Raw genomic sequence first — 18,451 nt, forward strand, 5'->3', positions numbered from 1 at the left:
TTTAAAAATGAAAATACATATTCGGAAGTGCCAAGCAGTTGGCTGACGCCTCCTTTAGACGATGATGAGGACGAATGTGACCTCCAAAGACACAAAATAAAATTAATATCTATATTAAAGAAAAATTTGAACCCGATAGCTCAACCTGGACAATATAAAATGTCAAAATTATGGGCTACTATGGTATGTTGTAGAATCGATAAATGGTTTAAATTGATATTTTTTTCGTTATAAATTGATTTCTTTATAGACGCTTATGAAAAAACTCGGAGAGTCGCACCTTAATCCGATTATACTTCTTCCGAAGAAGGTCTTGATCGTGGTTGTCGATCTTCTAAATCTACTGCTGCTGAGCGACAATACAATAAGAAGAACAGATTAGCACTAGTTATTGACTCCACAACTGATGAGGACACAGAATACGAACCTCCAAAAAAACAAAAAAGGGGATTTATTAAGCGTAAGTTCACTTTATAAAAATATTCTCTTACAAGATACTTAGTACTTAGTTATATCTCAGTTTTTCTATAAACTGCTTATAGAAGGAAAAAGGACAAAATGTAAAACGTCTTTAAAAGTATTGTACATAAATATTTAATTTCTTTTTCATTTCTTTGAAACACTAATGAAACGCTAGAAAATAAATTACACCAATTGTATAAAAAACAAATTATCATGTTATTTGCAGCAGCTACACCTATGCCGAAAATATGTGACGAAACTAAACCCAGCAACACTAACACACCCAATTTATGTAAGTAATTATTAAAAAACTTGTCCATGTAATTTTTTTTAACATAATACAGCAATGTCACTAATTTTTCAACATCGACATATTTGTAAATATATGTAATCTTATAAATAATTTTCATAGCTCTTTTATACTATAGTTAATATTGTTTTCGTTAAAGTTTACGTATTTACCTTTTCACATTAATCCAATTTTCGTTGTTATTAGCTACAGTTTTGTTGTTAATTTATGTATATTTCTACCTATTAACAGCAAATACAGTGCTCGAATATCATCCAGAAATTGGTAAGTTAAATTTGGTTCGTTCGTTTTCATATATATTTTAATATACAGCTATTACTTATTTTTTTTTTAAATTTCAGTCGAACTAGACGAAGTTGATAGCTGTGAAAATAATATTGATACGAACCATTCTTCAGCACAACTAGAAAGAGACTCAATTATTAACATTACAGCGCCGAATGGTAATCATCATGCTACGAACGAAAACATTCCATTTGATTTAAATAACTTACATTTTAATAAACTCGAAAATCTTTTTGACTTCAGTAATAAAAATATAACTGATATTTCATCAATATTAATAGATAAGACTTCAAATTTATTTATTATTGGTTCTTTTTTAACTTAAAATGACTATAAATTTAATATTTATTTGCAGTTAACTTTAAATATATATTAAAATTACTGAGTATAGCTCTCGTGGATCTAAAAGATTTAAAACAACGTTTTGATTAAGGTCATTTAGCAGACATTACCACGAATGTCGAGAACATTAAACAATATTTCCCTATTGAAACTAAACAAGAATTAGAATTTTTGGAGAAAATTTTGATCACCAAACAATTAGAAAATGAGTTCGTAAGTAGTAACTAGTAAATACTACTACTGATATTGATAATAATAATAATATTTCCTGAATTTACCAATTATAATTTTAATTACGAGGCAAGAGAGTGGTTCAGGCTGGGGGCTCAACGCTATAAGCGTAAGCTTCACAAGTCTCCTGTTGGTACACCTGTCAGATGAGATTAAAGAATGCTAGAATGCTAAGATTTATTTTTAAAAAAATTTATAATTTTTATTTATAATTGAAAAAAATTGTTCTATTTTGTTGATAAAATAGAAATTTTAATAAATATTGTAATAATATATATTAAATATAACAATGTTTTTTGAGTGCCCTTAATTTTAAATTATCCAGTACATTATATTTTCTAGATTGAAAAAAGTGCAACAAAAGTAAAAATTCAAGAATTGTGGGTTAGAAATATTTCCGCTAAAAATAACTATACCTTTGTTATAAAAAAAAAAGTATAAATATTTTCAAGGAAAAAAATTTATATAATTAATTGGATCTATTTCTTAAATATAAATATTATATTACATCACATGACAGTGCTATGCAAATTTACGTAAAAATGATGTCACAGAAAGGTTACAAATATATAACCTCAACAACGATTTTCCATTTTTTTATATATGACGCAACTATGATATTCGAATTATATCACTGCTATATCACCAATGTAATATGTATGTGAAATTAACATCATATTTATGTTCATTATGTAACGACACATTGTAACGTAAATGAGTGTAAAATTGTGCGTCACATGTGAGTCACCTGTGACCCGTATGTTATTTTAAGGTTTACGTAACCTAAAATTTTGGTTCTGTAAAAGAGACGTCTCGGTTACATTGGTGCGTTCACTGGGTTAAGAGTCTCATAATACACTTATTATAGTTGATATTAAATAAAGGTTTCTGATTAATCAAAAAAAATAATTTTTACCTGCGTAAGCCAGAATTTTGATGATGTATGTTTGCCAATTTATTTTTGCATCACGATATTCACGAGCATATTTTTCCAGCATAGCATAATCATTGGGTGGTGGACATTGGCATGAGAATCCATCACTTTCTTCCGTAATCCACTAGCTTGGTATCAGATCAATATCTTTCTTATCATTTGAATCATTAACTGCGAACTCAACTACTGCATACATATTTTTTTCACTAAAGTTTGTCATCTATAAGTAAATATATTAAATCAAACATTTAATATTATTTAAATCACTTTAGCTTTACCAATTATAAATATTGCTCATTTATTAGCTCAGTCACTATTTAAGATGATAATGAAATTAGCAAATATCTAAAAATTTTAATTTTCTTTTCATTAATTAAATAATAGTTAGCACAAATAATTTTCTTTTTAATTGCACTCATAGTTTTTAAAATTTTTTAAATATGAAGTTTTTTTATGATTAAAAAAAATTTTTTGATTAAAAAAAAACTCTTATAAAATCAATTAATAATTAATTTAATACATTAATTATACACTTACCTCATAAAGAGTATAGCCGGATAAGTATGGGAAATCTGCCCCCGTGGCTTTTTTGACTCGCACTTGGGGGATCGATTTGGTGTCGAATAAATATAATTCACCCTAAATTTTAGCTCTTTTACTCAAACGGTTCTCGAGATTTTTAAAAGAACCTGTTTTTTTGATTTTATTTTTTTTTTATAGTAAAATTCAAAACTAATCAATGATGATTTTTTTTCTAGTTCTTAGGAGTCTAAGACATGAAAAAAAATATTATCATAATATTTTAACGAAAAGCCGATCTTTGGCGGACGAAAGAAAATTAAATTTTTATTTTTTAGCTTTTTTGAAATATGTCAGTCAACAAAATTTTTCAGAAAATGTTTTTTATACTCCTCTACACTCAGGAATTTTCTTGAATTTTTTGAAGTGGTGGAACAATATGAAAAAAATTAAAAACTCATTTTTTTCTAAAATCCCAAGTTTTAACTAATTTATATTTTTTTTTCAGTTAAAAAAAAATGTAAAAAATTATATTTTTATTCAAAATACACTTTGCCAGAAATAAACATAAAGATTATTATAAAACAATTAAGATATATTCAGTCTAACGTAATTAGAAGGGTTATTGATTATTGAAAATACATTTAAAAATAGTACTTATATATTCTTTATACGGTTAGATATTATTCTAAATCTTATGCAACAAAAATAAAAATTATAATAAATGATGTAACTATATTAGTCTTCATCACTGTCTTCATTCACTACGACACTAATTTTTTCATCGATGAACAGGCGACTCAGGATCTCAGCAGGTCTTACAATTTTAGCCAAATATCGAGCGTAAGATAAATAATATATGATAGCAGCAATATGAGAGCAACATCCAACAGTGCGTCTACCATTCGCACAATCACAACAATATCGAGTTATTCCGGAAATATCGTTCTTATCTGGCTGATATTCAATAAAACTACGATATGTCTTCGAATTAATATGTCGAGATCTGACTTCAAACTTTATAATATTAGGTGTAATTTTTAAAAAATGGAATGTGATTATTCCGTTTTCATCCATCATCTCAGCTAAATACGATACAGCTTGAGACATTTGATATGATCCAGTGAAAAGAATTTTGAGTTCTTGCTCTGATAATTCTGGAAAGTCAGTTAATTGCTCTGAAGTTATTATTGCAAAAGGAACTTTTCTTCTGGCTTAACGATTAGTTTCTATCTCCAAAGGTAAAGTATCCTCTAAATCTTTTTTTGAATTCATGGCAGCAATTATTTTTTCTGCAAGATCAAGATCAGAATCAAGTCTTGTTCCAAATTCATTGTGCAAAAAACAAGCGATTCGACAAAAAACATTTGTTTTTGGAAGCAATTTGGTATCTAGTTTATGATCTAATAGCTTAAACTTCTGTTTAATATTGCCATGTACTGCTTCAACAACCCAACGAATTTTGGTAACGAAACGGGATTTATTCGATTCATCTGTGGTCAACTGATTGCGTTTTCCTTTGAGAGCCGGCATTAGCACTTTGAACCCTAATTCTTCTAGGTATACAATCACATCACGAAAGCCACAATCAACCACAATAATGTCATCTTTTTTCAGCAATTTAATCAGACCATTAGGGTCATTTAAGATCACTCTCATAATTTCAGCATCGTTCATATTAGCTGTATATGGCCCAAGCATATCTATAACGAAACCATTCGTAGTGCATATCGTGAATGGTTTACACAAAGGAACCTTTTTTTGACCAGAATATGATTTCCTCTGGTATTCGTTATTTGTACTTTTTTCATGACGAATATATGTTCCATCACAAATGAATATCAACTGGTCATCTTCTACTTGATACAATTTTTTAGCAGTGTTTGACGTATTAGTGAGTAATGTCTCCCTACTGATAGCATCAATTCCAATATGCTGAGGTAAAACATCTTTTTCAAACGAAGATATAACTTCATCACAGTAGTCAGATACAATTTGTTCACGAACTAAACCAAAAACGGAAGATATTAATGCATTCGAATTTCCGGTTTGTAATTTGAATAAAAAAATAACAAGAGCTTGAACGATATTACCATTCACTGAGTTTCTCATCGATGTTAACTTTTCACGAAGTTTTATCAATTTTTCCCAGGTAAGACTAGTAAATGCCTCTAACTGTTTTTCTGAAAACGAGTGATCTCCAATTTTATCAATTATGGACGAGTCAGTACCAATAGCGAGCTGCCCCAGTAATTTTTCCAAATCACGAACTTCAAATACACTGGTGTTCGAATAAATTCGAAAATTGTTAATGTCTTCATCGTAGAACCGCTTTTTTATAAGATGGTCTTTACAACACCGATTTCCTTCAGGAATAAGGAGTTGTCTTTTGAAAAACACTTGTTTGCGTGCTTCAAATGGAACAGATTTGATATTTGATGATGATCCACAAATGCAACAGTATTTGTGAGTAGCAACAATTCAAGGAAAACCCAACTCCACAAATTCTAATTCTTCTTCCATTTTTTCTTCAATAACATATGAAGGATTTTCAGTTGACGATACAGATGAAATAGTAGTGGATGAGGATTGAGATGAAATTGGCTGACTTTCGATACTTACTTGATCTGGAGATGAATCCTCAGTGTTCTCAAGTATAGGTGGTCTTGTTAAAATAACTCGACACTTACCACAAAAGGTATCATTAATAAAGACTCTCTTTCCAATTTTTTCTGTCGCAATATTAGCCTCATCAATTGTCATAATAACTTTTTCATATCCAACTGTTTTTTGCAAATATTTGTTACAAATAATGCATTTTTTATCAAAATCCATTCTGAAATAAAGATTTAAATTATGTATTGTGAGGTTTTCAGACAGAGAAAGAAATATAAAACTGAAGATAACTGACTAAGGACTGCCTAAGGACAGATACAGACGGACTAACTGAGGACTGAAGACTAATAGTCCAGTAAAAATAGCTCTGAAATCATGTTTTTGAGCTATACGGCTGAAAAAATATGGAAATTATCAGAAAAATGCGTACAAAACTGTGGGCAAAGTAAAAAAGTTCTCAACCACCGGGAAAGGGGTGAAAAAAATTAAAAACTACCCCAAAATACAATTTTTGGATTATATGTTGGAAATATCAAAAAAAGTTTCAAATAAAAGTTGTAGAGCATAAAATTTTAGGCCTATCTCTCTCAGACCATTTTTCCCCTAAAACGCACCCTTTCACCCCTACGACGGTTCAAAGTACTCAAAAAATGAAAATTCAATAAAAAATATAAAAATTGGACATTTTTAATTTTTTTTTTTTATTATATTTAAAAAACTACAAAAAACAATCGTAGGGAAACAAAAAATTTCTTTTTTCATCCCTTCTATTAAAAATCAAGGGGTGAAAACGGTTTTTGCTCGATATTTCGCTTAAAACGGGTTATTTAAAAAAATTTTCTTTTTCATATAAATTTTAAATTTATTTTTTAAATTTTGGTGTTGAATTTATATTTATAAATATTTACCTGTAAGAAATATCTCAATTTAAAGACAGGTAATTACTCCCTTAGTCCTACGACCTTGTAGAAAGAAACAGAAAATGAAGCTATCCTGCTCTTACTCATTGTGACGTAGTCGCCATGGCACGCATGCGCAAACTCTTAACTTACATGCGTGCAAGAGAGATAGACAGCCTATGCTAGCTTCGTCCAAATGTAAACAGTATAACACGATAGAACACTTTTTCTTAAATATATTCTCTTTTTCTTCTATATTCTCTATAGCTCGAGAGTCTCGCGCGCATCTGTGACAGCATGATAGATTTTTGAAAATATCTCAAAAAGTAAGCGAGATAAAGCGATTTTTTATAAATTATGTTTTGTAGACAATTTTATTTGCTACAAAAAAGGTCCAGTACTAAAATATTTTATCTCCCTTACTTTTCGAGATATATTAAAAAAATTAAAAAACTATTCCCACCTTTTCTTACATTTTTGAAAATATCTCAAAAAGTAAGCGAGATAAAGCGATTTCTTATTAATTATGTTTTGTAGACAATTTTATTTGCTACAAAAAAGGTCCAGTACTAAAATATTTTATCTCCCTTACTTTTCGAGATATATTAAAAAAATTAAAAAACTATTCCCACCTTTTCTTACATTTTTGAAAATATCTCAAAAAGTAAGCGAGATAAAGCGATTTCTTATTAATTATGTTTTGTAGACAATTTTATTTGCTACAAAAAAGGTCCAGTACTAAAATATTTATCTCTCTTACTTTTCGAGATATATTAAAAAAATTAAAAAACTATTCCCACCTTTTCTTACATTTTTGAAAATATCTCAAAAAGTAAGCGAGGTAAAGCGATTTTTTATTAAATATGTTTTGTAGACGATATTATTTGCTACAAAAAAGGTCCAGTACTAAAATATTTTATCTCCCCTACTTTTCGAGATATATTTAAAAAAATATGATTACTCTCTTACCTGATACTTTTTATTAAGTTTCACCACTGACAAGGACAGCGCAAGGTCTTGCCCTCTCGGATTTTGTTCAAATTTTGCAGGATGATAGATTTTGCTTACCTCTTAACGAATATATATCGTCATAGGGGCCACTACTCAATAATTTTTGAGATATTTGCAATTAAAAATGCTTATGATGCTATCTAGTGTTTAAATTTACTTCTGAAGTAAGCAATGGTATGTAATAGGTTTAGGATAATGACAACGATTCGGCGATTCGTTCCAATAGTCGCCGAGTCTTCTAGGGTTCGAATCTTCGGAGGTAAATTTTTTTTTTCTATTTTTATATGTAAAGATACATAATACAGTTTAAATAAGTTAAAAATGAAATGTCTTAAATGACAAGAAACCTTATAAGAGTTTTTTTTTATTAGCATTTGTATATGTTCTCAATTCTCACTATTTTCAAAATAAATATCAATGATTAGACTGCTAAAATTTCTCAAAAAATCACGAATATATATCAAGACTTTTCTTATTTTTGTTAATTATTAATCTTAATCAGTAATTAAGACTTTCCTACGCCTGTTATAATAAAAAAAATCATATTTTTTTAAATATATCTCGAAAAGTAAGGAAGATAAAATATTTTAGTACTTGACCTTTTTTGTAGCAAATAAAATCGTCTACAAAACATATTTTATAAAAAATCACTTCATCTCGCTTACTTTTTGAGATATTTTCAAAAATCTATCATGCTGTCGCAGATGCGCGCGAGACTCTCGAGCTATAGAGTGTGACGTCCCAGAAGAGGATGTCAACGAACAAGCACAATTTTAAAGATAATTTCTTTTGACTCGGTCACGCCACCAGCGTTTACTCGGTCAAAGGAAGAGTGCCCTGTTTTGGGTCAATCTGTAAAGCCAGACTTTACCCGAGATCTGGGCTAAGAGAGAGAGTAACCCACCAAACGAGTAAATGATAGTGTTTTACCCGATGTTACTATTGCTTTAAGATGTTTAAGATTTCCTGGAAGATGGCCTTTCCTTGGTCGTTTGATCGTCAGACCCCTGAAGCTGCTCGGGTTCCGTAGTGCTAGCGCCGTGTAGGTAGGCAACAGGATTTGTGTATGATGAGGAAATTAATTCAACTTTGCACAAACACTTCCAATTTTACGAAAATAACAGTATATTACTAAATAAAGTTAAAATTACACAAGATCTTTATTAACAGTAAAGCAAAATAAGGTACTAATATGGCTAAGTTAGAAGTTAAGTTTAGTCGCGAAGAGTAAGTAAACGATAGATGCTGTAAATCGCTAACAAAGTAAAGGCTAATTTTAATGCGAACTCTACTGCGGAATATGGTAGACTGCCGGCAGGGAAGAACACAGTTTTTCCCGTCAGGCCCAATCCGAAAGGGTTAGAACACTTCCTACTTGCGCAAAATGCCTCCCCCACGACCCACTTTCATTCGGTAAGCGGCAAATTTTGGGATATTACATGCTGCTGACTACGATTCCTCGAAATGGAAAAATATCAGTTTCTATCGACTGTAGATTCTGGTAATTTAGAAAAATATCGTTTTTCGTCTAAACAGATATCAGTTACGGTTACCCGTAGATTTTACAAAAAGTCACACGCGTTCTATCTTTGAAGCGTGATCTCAACTATAGTCAGCAAGAAAGTGGATACTGTAGGACTGCAAAAATCTACCCTTTACTTACTTCCTCACGATCATGAACGACAATGGATCCTTGCCATCACATTTACGTGTGATCAACTAATGCCAATATCGATGGTCGTTCATGAAAGTGGTTATAAGACAAAATTAGGAGTACAATTTTACAAGGTACGAATATAGCTAAATAGTAATCGACTAACGACTTACAAATAGGACACTCGCATAATTGGCGCAGCAAAGTTCGAAATTAGTCGTCACTGGGACGTGACAAGAGAATATAAAAGAAAAAGAGAATATATTTAAGAAAAAGTGTTCTATCGTGTTATACTGTTTACATTTGGACGAAGCTAGCATAGGCTGTCTATCTCTCTTGCACGCATGTAAGGTAAGAGTTTGCGCATGCGTGCCATGGCGACTACGTCACAATGAGTAAGAGCAGGATAGCTTCATTTTCTGTTTCTTTCTACAAGGTCGTAGGACTAAGGGAGTAATTACCTGTCTTTAAATTGAGATATTTCTTACAGGTAAATATTTATAAATATAAATTCAACACCAAAATTTAAAAAATAAATTTAAAATTTATATGAAAAAGAAAATTTTTTTAAATAACCCGTTTTAAGCGAAATATCGAGCAAAAACCGTTTTCACCCCTTGATTTTTAATAGAAGGGATGAAAAAAGAAATTTTTTGTTTCCCTACGATTGTTTTTTGTAGTTTTTTAAATATAATAAAAAAAAAAAAATTAAAAATGTCCAATTTTTATATTTTTTATTGAATTTTCATTTTTTGAGTACTTTGAACCGTCGTAGGGGTGAAAGGGTGCGTTTTAGGGGGAAAAATGGTCTGAGAGAGATAGGCCTAAAATTTTATGCTCTACAACTTTTATTTGAAACTTTTTTTGATATTTCCAACATATAATCCAAAAATTGTATTTTGGGGTAGTTTTTAATTTTTTTCACCCCTTTCCCGGTGGTTGAGAACTTTTTTACTTTGCCCACAGTTTTGTACGCATTTTTCTGATAATTTCCATATTTTTTCAGCCGTATAGCTCAAAAATCCGATTTCAGGGCTATTTTTACTGGACTATAAGGACACTTTCATACTTCTTTCCACATATTTATATCAGAAATGAGCTACACCCCTTTGGAGAGGGAAGGAGATTATAAATCTTATTGACCAATATCATAAGGATCCACCCCATAGTCCACCGATGGGTACAGCCTATAGTTTTTGGTAATGGAAACAATGCATAAAGAAACTTGATCTGGAACATCGGAATGTTATCTCTTTTATGGTATACCGCATATGTTTACATAGGAATCCGAAATTCTTCAAAGAGTCCCGACACTGCACAAAGGGTTTTTATTGCACCAATATATCCCGATAATTCTTATGTTTGTTTATGGTTTTATGGCCCTTCTAAACTTTTCCTTCAGTTTCTGAATAGAATTTTCCTTTCCAGAAAATAGAATATAACGAAAAGAGCTGAATACTTGATTTTTTTCCTACAGTATAGGGAATTGAGAAATATACAGACAGATTCAATGAAAAAATTTACTTATTCAAGTGGTTGTAATGCTACAACTGTAAGCCAACAACAAAGCAAAATAAAGAAAACTTGAAAGCGAAACTTCAGAAAAAATGATTGCTGGTTAGTGAAAATCCCGATATATAGTGTTGAAATGCGTCAGCTCGGAACGTATTAAAAAAAAATAGTTTTTACGTAATCATTGTGAAACCAAATGATTGAAAATGTTTGATAAGTAATGTTATTGTGTATTTTGAGTAAAAAAATTATTTTTCACATTTTTTTTTTAACTGAAAAAAAAATATAAATTAGTTAAAACTTGGGATTTTAGAAAAAAAAAATGAGTTTTTAAATATTTTCTTTCGTCCGCCAAAAATCGGCTTTTCGTTAAAGTATTATGATCATATTTTTTTTCATGTCTTAGACTCCTAAGAACTAGAAAAAAAAATCATCATTGATTAGTTTTGAATTTTACTATAAAAAAAAAATTTATATCGATTTTAATCGAAAAAACCGGTTTTTTTGAAAATCTCGAGAACCGTTTGAGTAAAAGAGCTAAAATTTGGGGTGAATTATTTTTATTCGACACCAAATCGATCCCCTAAGTGCGAGTCAAAAAAGCCACAAGGGCAGATTTCCCATACTTATCCGGCTATACCCTTTTGTGAAATATTTAGTCGACCAGTTAGTAGGAAATTTCCAGCACCCAACACCATCTACAGCGCAACTTTCAAGGTCATTCGTAGACAATAGATTAAATAATCAGTTACATATAATTCGTTTAGGAGGCAAGAAAGACTGTGCAGTATGTTCCGACAGGAAAACTCCAGGAAAAAGACGACAAACACACACGTTCTGTGATACTTGTACACGAAAGCCGGGACTTCATATCGGTGATTGTTTCGCAAAATACCATTCTTTAGAACATTACAGAGATTAAAAGTTTTGTATTCTTACGTATTATAAGTAGTATTAAACACAAAAAATCAGTTTCAACAAATTCTGTGTGTTTTAATATCCATATATTGACTTCAAATCCTGTACGGAAAAGTAACTGCGAAACGGTAGATTTGCTCCGACCTGCTGGTACTCCCAAAAGCGAAATCTGCCGACCGCAAAGGGTTAATATCCAATATTTGTTTACGAAGTCATTTATAAATTAGCAGAAACTTCATTTATTTATAAACATTGAAACTATACTAATTTTGCGAGATTCGTGAAAAAAATTGGACCGCTGGACTGACTAGACCAGGATTCAAACCACGGATCTTTCGCTTTCCGGGTGATTGCTCTCTAACCAATTCAGCTATCCTACCAACCAATCTCTCTCACGAATGCCCGATAAGTTTGGCATGGAGGCGTGCTCGTCCCACAATTTTATTTTAATGAAATTCCAATTTTTTAAATTTATTTCAGATTGCTTATTCTCCGTAATTTTTAGATATCGTTATGGGAAAAGAAGTTCGATATCTTTGAAGACGAAGGAAATACCAACTACCGAGAGAAATGTTAAAAAAAGTGATTAACTCTAATGATGATTATATAACAGAAAATCAAAAGGGGAGGGAACTATTCAAAGCAGCAAATAACAATAATAATAATAATATTATTATTATTATTATGACCCGACTCTCCATGAAAAAAACGTTAGTTTCTAAGAAGATTTCTGTGGTAATCAATCAAATGAAAGAGATCTATATCAAATTTTTTCATTAAATGATTTTAATTATGTTGACGTGACTGATGAAATTTATTTACGTGAATCCGGCAATCAAATTGATAAAATTGATGACGTTAATACTTCAAATGATTTAAAAGCAGACTTGCGTATTTGGTTTACTCAAAATAATATTTCACAGCGGGCTGCAAATAGTTTAATGAAATTTTAAAGAATCATGGGCACAATGAAGAACTGTAAAAGGATGTACGAAGCTTAATGAAAACACCTCGACATGCTACTGGAGAAATTATTCATGTCAATGGGGGTGCATATATCCATTTTGGGATCACTTCTGGATTAAAGCGCTCGATTGAAAAATATTTTCTTGAAATTCCTAATACTATTTCTATCTAAATAAATTGTGACGGGAAGTCATTTTCCGAATCATCGAAAAGTCAATTTTGGCCAATACTAGTGGCTATTGAAGCTAATTTCTATACGGAGCCGTTTATGGTCGGTCTTTATCACGGATTTTCTAAGCCTGAAGATGCTAATTTTTATATCTCTCCGTTCGTCCAGGATATAAAAGAGATTGTTAAAAATGGTATTATATTAATGAAAAAAAAATTAATATTGTTATTAGTTCTTTATATGCGATGCTCCTGCAAGAGCTTTCATAACACTCACAAAGTATCATAGTGGATACTTCAGCTGCTCCAAATATTGTAGGAGGGAGAGTGTGACGGTTGTGTTTACTTTACTGAGCTCGAAAGCCCTTTGCGAACAAACGAATCTTTTAAAAATATGAGTCAAGAAGAACATCATCGAAGAAAATCTATTCTGCCTGACCTAAATATTGGCATGGTAACACAATTCCCTTTAGATTACATGCATTTAGTTTGTTTAGGTGTACTAAAACGTTTAGTACAATTTTGGTTTCGAAGTCCATGCAATGTTAACTTATCTCAAGACCAATTAAAATTGATTAAAAAATCATTTACGGATTTGAAAGGCTTTATTCCATCCGAATTTTCGCGAGAACCAAGATTTTTCGATATGATTGATAAGTGGAAAGCTACGAAGTGTCGACAATTTTTTCTATATACTGGTCCTGTCATATTACAAAATTGTATGCCTAGTCGACAGTATAACTACCTCATTGCTTTGAGTGTAGCAATCCGCATTTTATGTGATCCCATTCGATGTTTCAGTCTCAACAATTATGCGACTGAATTATTACGATGGTTCGTAGATGAATATGAAAAATTATATGGGAGAAAAAACTTATTATATAATGTGCATAATTTAATTCATCTTCCTGAAGAAGTTAAGAATCATGGACACTTAGATAACTTCAGTGCGTTCAAATTTGAAAACTATTTACGAAAAATTAAATATAAACTTAGAGACGCACCAAAACCTCTTGAGCAAATTTGTAATCGAATTCATGAGGAAAACAGTTTACCTGTTCTAAAAAAAAAACAAAAATTCAAAAACTTACCCGATCGTACACTTTGAAAGAAATTCTTCAAAAATCACATCTCTGCAGTTTGATGGATTTACTTTGAACAACAACAAAAAATGGCTTCTGTTGTTTATTAAAAAATGATACCGTCATTTTAATTACAAATTTCAAAATGATTGATAATGTTGTTCGTATAGTAGGAAAACGTTATACAAAATTAAATTCGTTCTAATGGGATCCATGCGATTCAAAAAGGTTAAATATTTATTTGATAGATATTAAGGCGAGTCAATCTATTTCTATTGAGCCTTCACTTGTAAAATGTAAATGTGTATATTTGTTATTACCATCCTGCAATGATTATGCAGATGTTACACCTTTATTTCAACATAACAATTAATAATTTGTAATAAATCTGTTTTTTTCAATTACCATCACCGTTTTGTTAATAATTAAATATATATATATATATATATATATATATATATATATATATATATATATATATATAAGACCAGAATAGGAATGGTTCAAACAAAACGGTCAAGAATAGCACAAAGTGTTGTTCTGAAACGAATTTATTTCTATGTCAACCTTATTTCCTATATACAATATTTACAAAATGAATAATATAATATTACCTGAAACGAAAAACGACAATTATGTCTATTCTTCACTTTTATCACTCACTTTCTTAGTCTATTAAATCTATCTATCCTTTTTAAATATCTAATCTGATTTGTATATGTAACGTCTTTTCTCTCTTATTTATATCCCCTCTGATCCATATACGTTACATCTTTGCTTTGTCTCTTTTGTTTGTGTATCCAATTAGGTTTATACACATAACGCCTTTCCTACTACCTTCCTACTTATGAAAGCGCGCGTAATCACAAAGGAAGAAAGTACACTTTCTTTACATCTCCCCCCTCCGGGTGAAAATACTTCATAATTTGTATTCTATTTGTGATATTTATCATTCTTTATCTGTGTCTTCTGTTTCATCGGTGATTGGTATGAGCTTTGTTATATGGAATAAATCTGTATTTCTTTTTTTTCCTGTTTTTATGTTATATATTGAATCCGATATCTGACCTATTATCTCATATGGTCCAGTTCTCAATTTATCCAATTTCGTCTTATTTAATTTATTTCCATTCTCTATATATACTAAATCTCCTATGTTAAATTTGTGTTCTTTTCTATTTTTATCGAATAGCGTTTTATTATAGTCATGAGATCTAATCGTATTTTCTATTGCTGTTTTTCTGTTTTTAAGCCATATATCTTTTTCTTCAACTTCTTTTAATTCTTCTGGTACTATACTCACGTCTGATCCATCTAATAAATATCTTGGGGCAAATCTAGTTGTTGAGTGTTCTGTCTCATTGTATTTTTTTATACATTCATGAGCTATTGTTGTCCATGCTTTTTTATTTTCCTTTTCATTAATTTTGCATCTAATTTTATTTACTATGGTTTGATTTAATCTTTCATTTAAACCATTCGAAAATGGCGAATCTACGGCTGTAAATATTATTTTTATTCCTTTTTCTTTTAAAAATTCTTTAAATTCTCTTGAATTAATGCCTGGATATTGGTCTGCTAAAATCATTTCTATCTGATTTATTTCTATTACTTTTTTTATTAGTTTTATGAAATCATTTGCGTTTTGTGTCCGTGATGTTATTATGAAAGCGTACCTTGTAAAATGGTCAACTAATAAGTGTAGATATCTTTTTGTTGATCTATTTCCTCCAAAACCCCCTATTGTATCTAGTGACATAATTTGAAAAGGCTTTGTCGCTGGGCCCAAGTGTGACATTAGTCCATATTTCCTTTGCCCTCTTGTTTTATTCTCCAAACATATCCTGCAATTTTTACATATTTTTATTATATTTTTTGTCATATTTTTTGCTGTGTATCTCTTACTCATTCTTGCTGTCATTTGGCGTATACCAATATGGCACCATTCTTTGTGAATTTTTTCTATTAATTTTTTGCTTAATTTCTCTGATAAAATTATTTTATCCCCCTTTCTTGTGTGCTTATAAAATATCTTATTTTTCTCTATAAGTTTCCTTATATTTTGTTGAATATTTTTGTTTTCAGCTTGGTCCCTTTGAATTTCGTTTATCTCTATTAGATTCACAGTTCTTAGCGCTTCTTCTGTATCTTCCCCTGGTTCTAATACTGGGTTTCGACTTAGACAATCCGCTTCTATGTTGTCCTTTCCTGGAATATATTTTATTACAAAATCATACTGTGATAAGTAGTACGCTAAATCGCCTAGTTCTTCGTCTGTTCTTGCTTTAATATTCAAGTTTTCCAGTGGTTTGTGGTCTGAAAACACTGTGAATCTTTTCCCAATAAGCCATTGTTGCCAATATTTCACCGCTTCCTTTATCGCCAGACATTCCAAGTATATAGCCTTTCTCTTCTTTTGAGTTTCTGTTAATTTCTTTGAAAAATAAGCTATTGGCTTATCTTTTCCATTAGGTTGTGTTTGTTTAAGTATTGCTGCTATACCTTCTATTGATGCATCTGTGTATAGTTTTATTTCTAATTTTGGATCGAATATTTCTAATATTGGTTTTTTGCATAGTAGCTTTTTTATTTCCTGGAATGATTTTTCACAATCTTCTGTCCATATAAACTTTTCATTTTTTCTCAATAATTTGTGGAGTGGATCTAGTATTATGGCACTTTTCGGAATATATTCATGGTAAAAGTTTATTTTGCCTAAAAATTGTCTTATGTTCTTTTGAGTTTTTGGTTGTGGAAAATTTTCTATTGATTTTAGGTTGTCTTTGATTGGCCGGACTGTATTATTTTCTATTATGTGTCCCAGGTATTTAGCAGAGTTAAAAGCGAATGTACATTTTTCGTCCGAACACATGGACACGAGTCGTTTTCATAGTGTGCCACTCCGGCGTGCCCGCCAACTTCGGTTACACTCGGCTTTCCTCGACATCCCAAACACACGGACATGGAAAACTTTCATTGTGTGCAATCCCAGTGGCACAGGGAGAGGGTAAGATTTACCCACGATCTGACAGCACTGGAATCATCTATTATGAGCTGCTACTACTAGCGCCCCCTGGATGAAAGTGTGTAGGACGTCTCCACGTCGCTCCGTGTTTTACCAGTGAAAACTTGTGTAATATTGCTTTAGCTAATTAAAATTTTGTGATTAATGTAAAGTGCGAAAAATTTGGAACAAACTAATATATAAATTTATATTTTTGGAAGTAGTTAAAGAGAAACAATTAACGAAAAACATTATTCGTGTTCTCAGACTACAAAGCGGCCATATTGGAAAAGTGTTCGGGCGGTATAGGATGTTATGAGAAAGAACTGTAGAGGCAGCACTATTGCTAAAAGTGGAGCGATCTAGTGTAATAAAGTATAGTATTAGTATTAGTTGACATTAAGAATGCAAAAAATAATTAAATTCGGGTTCTTGCCCGTCAAAAATACCCTTATTAGGGGTCAAAATGACATTAAAGGTAAAAAATTATTTGAGTCAGGACACGTTTTAAAGGTTGTGGAAACAGAAGATTCCAATAAACATTCAATAATAACCTGCTCAGTTGTAGCTCAAACCAAACTTTCCGATGTGTACAAAATAAAAATTTATGTTAGTTACTAATTATTTTTACAATTATTTTATACAATATTAAAAATATGATAAATCTGGTTACGTTGAAGCTTTCTTAAAATTATTTTTAATGTTCATAAATTCACAAAATTTATAACTAAATATAAACCTAGTTAAAAGTTTCGAAGTGTAGAAGTTTTATTTCAATTTTTAATGGAATAAAAAAACGACAGATTATTTATATTTTTAATATTAATTACATTGTTTAAATAACTTTCAGTAACTTAAAAATTATTTTCAGCTTGATAATAATCGAAATATTATTAGTGCTAATTGCACCTGTAAAGCTGGAGTGGCGCAGCAATGTAAGCATATATGTGCCGCAATACACTTCGTTAACTCACCGGATTCTGCAGCTAGTAAAACTAGTCAATCGCAAGGATGGGGTAAACCCTCGCATCGTCAGCTGTTGGGTTATGACAAAGGGGCTCGAATGTCAACTTTATTTTCACCTCCTCCTTTATGTAGTGAAGCTGAAAAATTAACTCCCTTTGATGTTACTACTGAAAACTTGAAGGAGTTTGTGCCTTTTTCACCTTTATTTCAAATTCTTCAATTTGAAGAAAGAAATCAGGTTGAAATTATTGCTGCTGAAACCTTGGTTGAAATTAAGCGGATGATAGGAAAACATAACTTATTAGAAAAAGCAAAAAAAGTTACTTTAGACATTTTCACTCTTCAACTAGTTAATAATTTGCATGGTGTTGAGTGTGAAACGCTTAAAGAATGGCATGATTTTTACCAAAATAAAGTCTGCTGTGATGTAGATAAAGAATTATCAATAAGTATTAGAACGATCGATCAGTCTCAAAAATCTGAGTGGTTTGAGGAAAGAAAGTTGCGTATCACTGCTAGCAATGGGCACAAAGTCAAAGGAAATCGTTTTGACGTTGAAAAAATTATTGATG

General features: G+C 30.8%; 2 protein-coding genes across 2 annotated transcripts in view; one reads left to right on the top strand and one right to left on the bottom strand.

Annotated features, from left to right (window-relative positions):
* LOC149032920 (uncharacterized) overlaps positions 1-18,451 on the bottom strand; it is a 164,759-nt gene that overhangs the window by 72,757 nt on the left and 73,551 nt on the right. The gene's annotated exons all lie outside the window — the stretch shown is intronic.
* Positions 291-1,399, top strand: LOC107073528 (uncharacterized). The gene is made up of 4 exons (XM_089171430.1): positions 291-460; positions 689-754; positions 1,004-1,036; positions 1,114-1,399. Exons 2-4 carry the CDS (start codon positions 700-702, stop codon positions 1,380-1,382), a joined length of 357 nt encoding a protein of 118 aa, XP_089027556.1. The 5' UTR covers positions 291-460; positions 689-699; the 3' UTR covers positions 1,383-1,399.

This window comes from Polistes dominula, unplaced genomic scaffold (assembly GCF_049000335.1).
Source record: "Polistes dominula isolate Pdom_NZ unplaced genomic scaffold, Pdom_raw_medaka contig_246, whole genome shotgun sequence".
Taxonomy (NCBI): domain Eukaryota; kingdom Metazoa; phylum Arthropoda; class Insecta; order Hymenoptera; family Vespidae; genus Polistes; species Polistes dominula.

What these genes read in the sequence shown, in the direction of transcription:
- LOC107073528 (XM_089171430.1), top strand. Translation starts at nt 700, where the DNA reads ATGCCGAAAATATGTGACGAAACTAAACCCAGCAACACTAACACACCC. An exon ending in CACTAACACACCCAATTTAT is followed by an intron (nt 755 to 1,003) that starts GTAAGTAATTAT and finishes ACCTATTAACAG; the next exon opens with CAAATACAGTGCTCGAATAT. An exon ending in CGAATATCATCCAGAAATTG is followed by an intron (nt 1,037 to 1,113) that starts GTAAGTTAAATT and finishes TTTAAATTTCAG; the next exon opens with TCGAACTAGACGAAGTTGAT.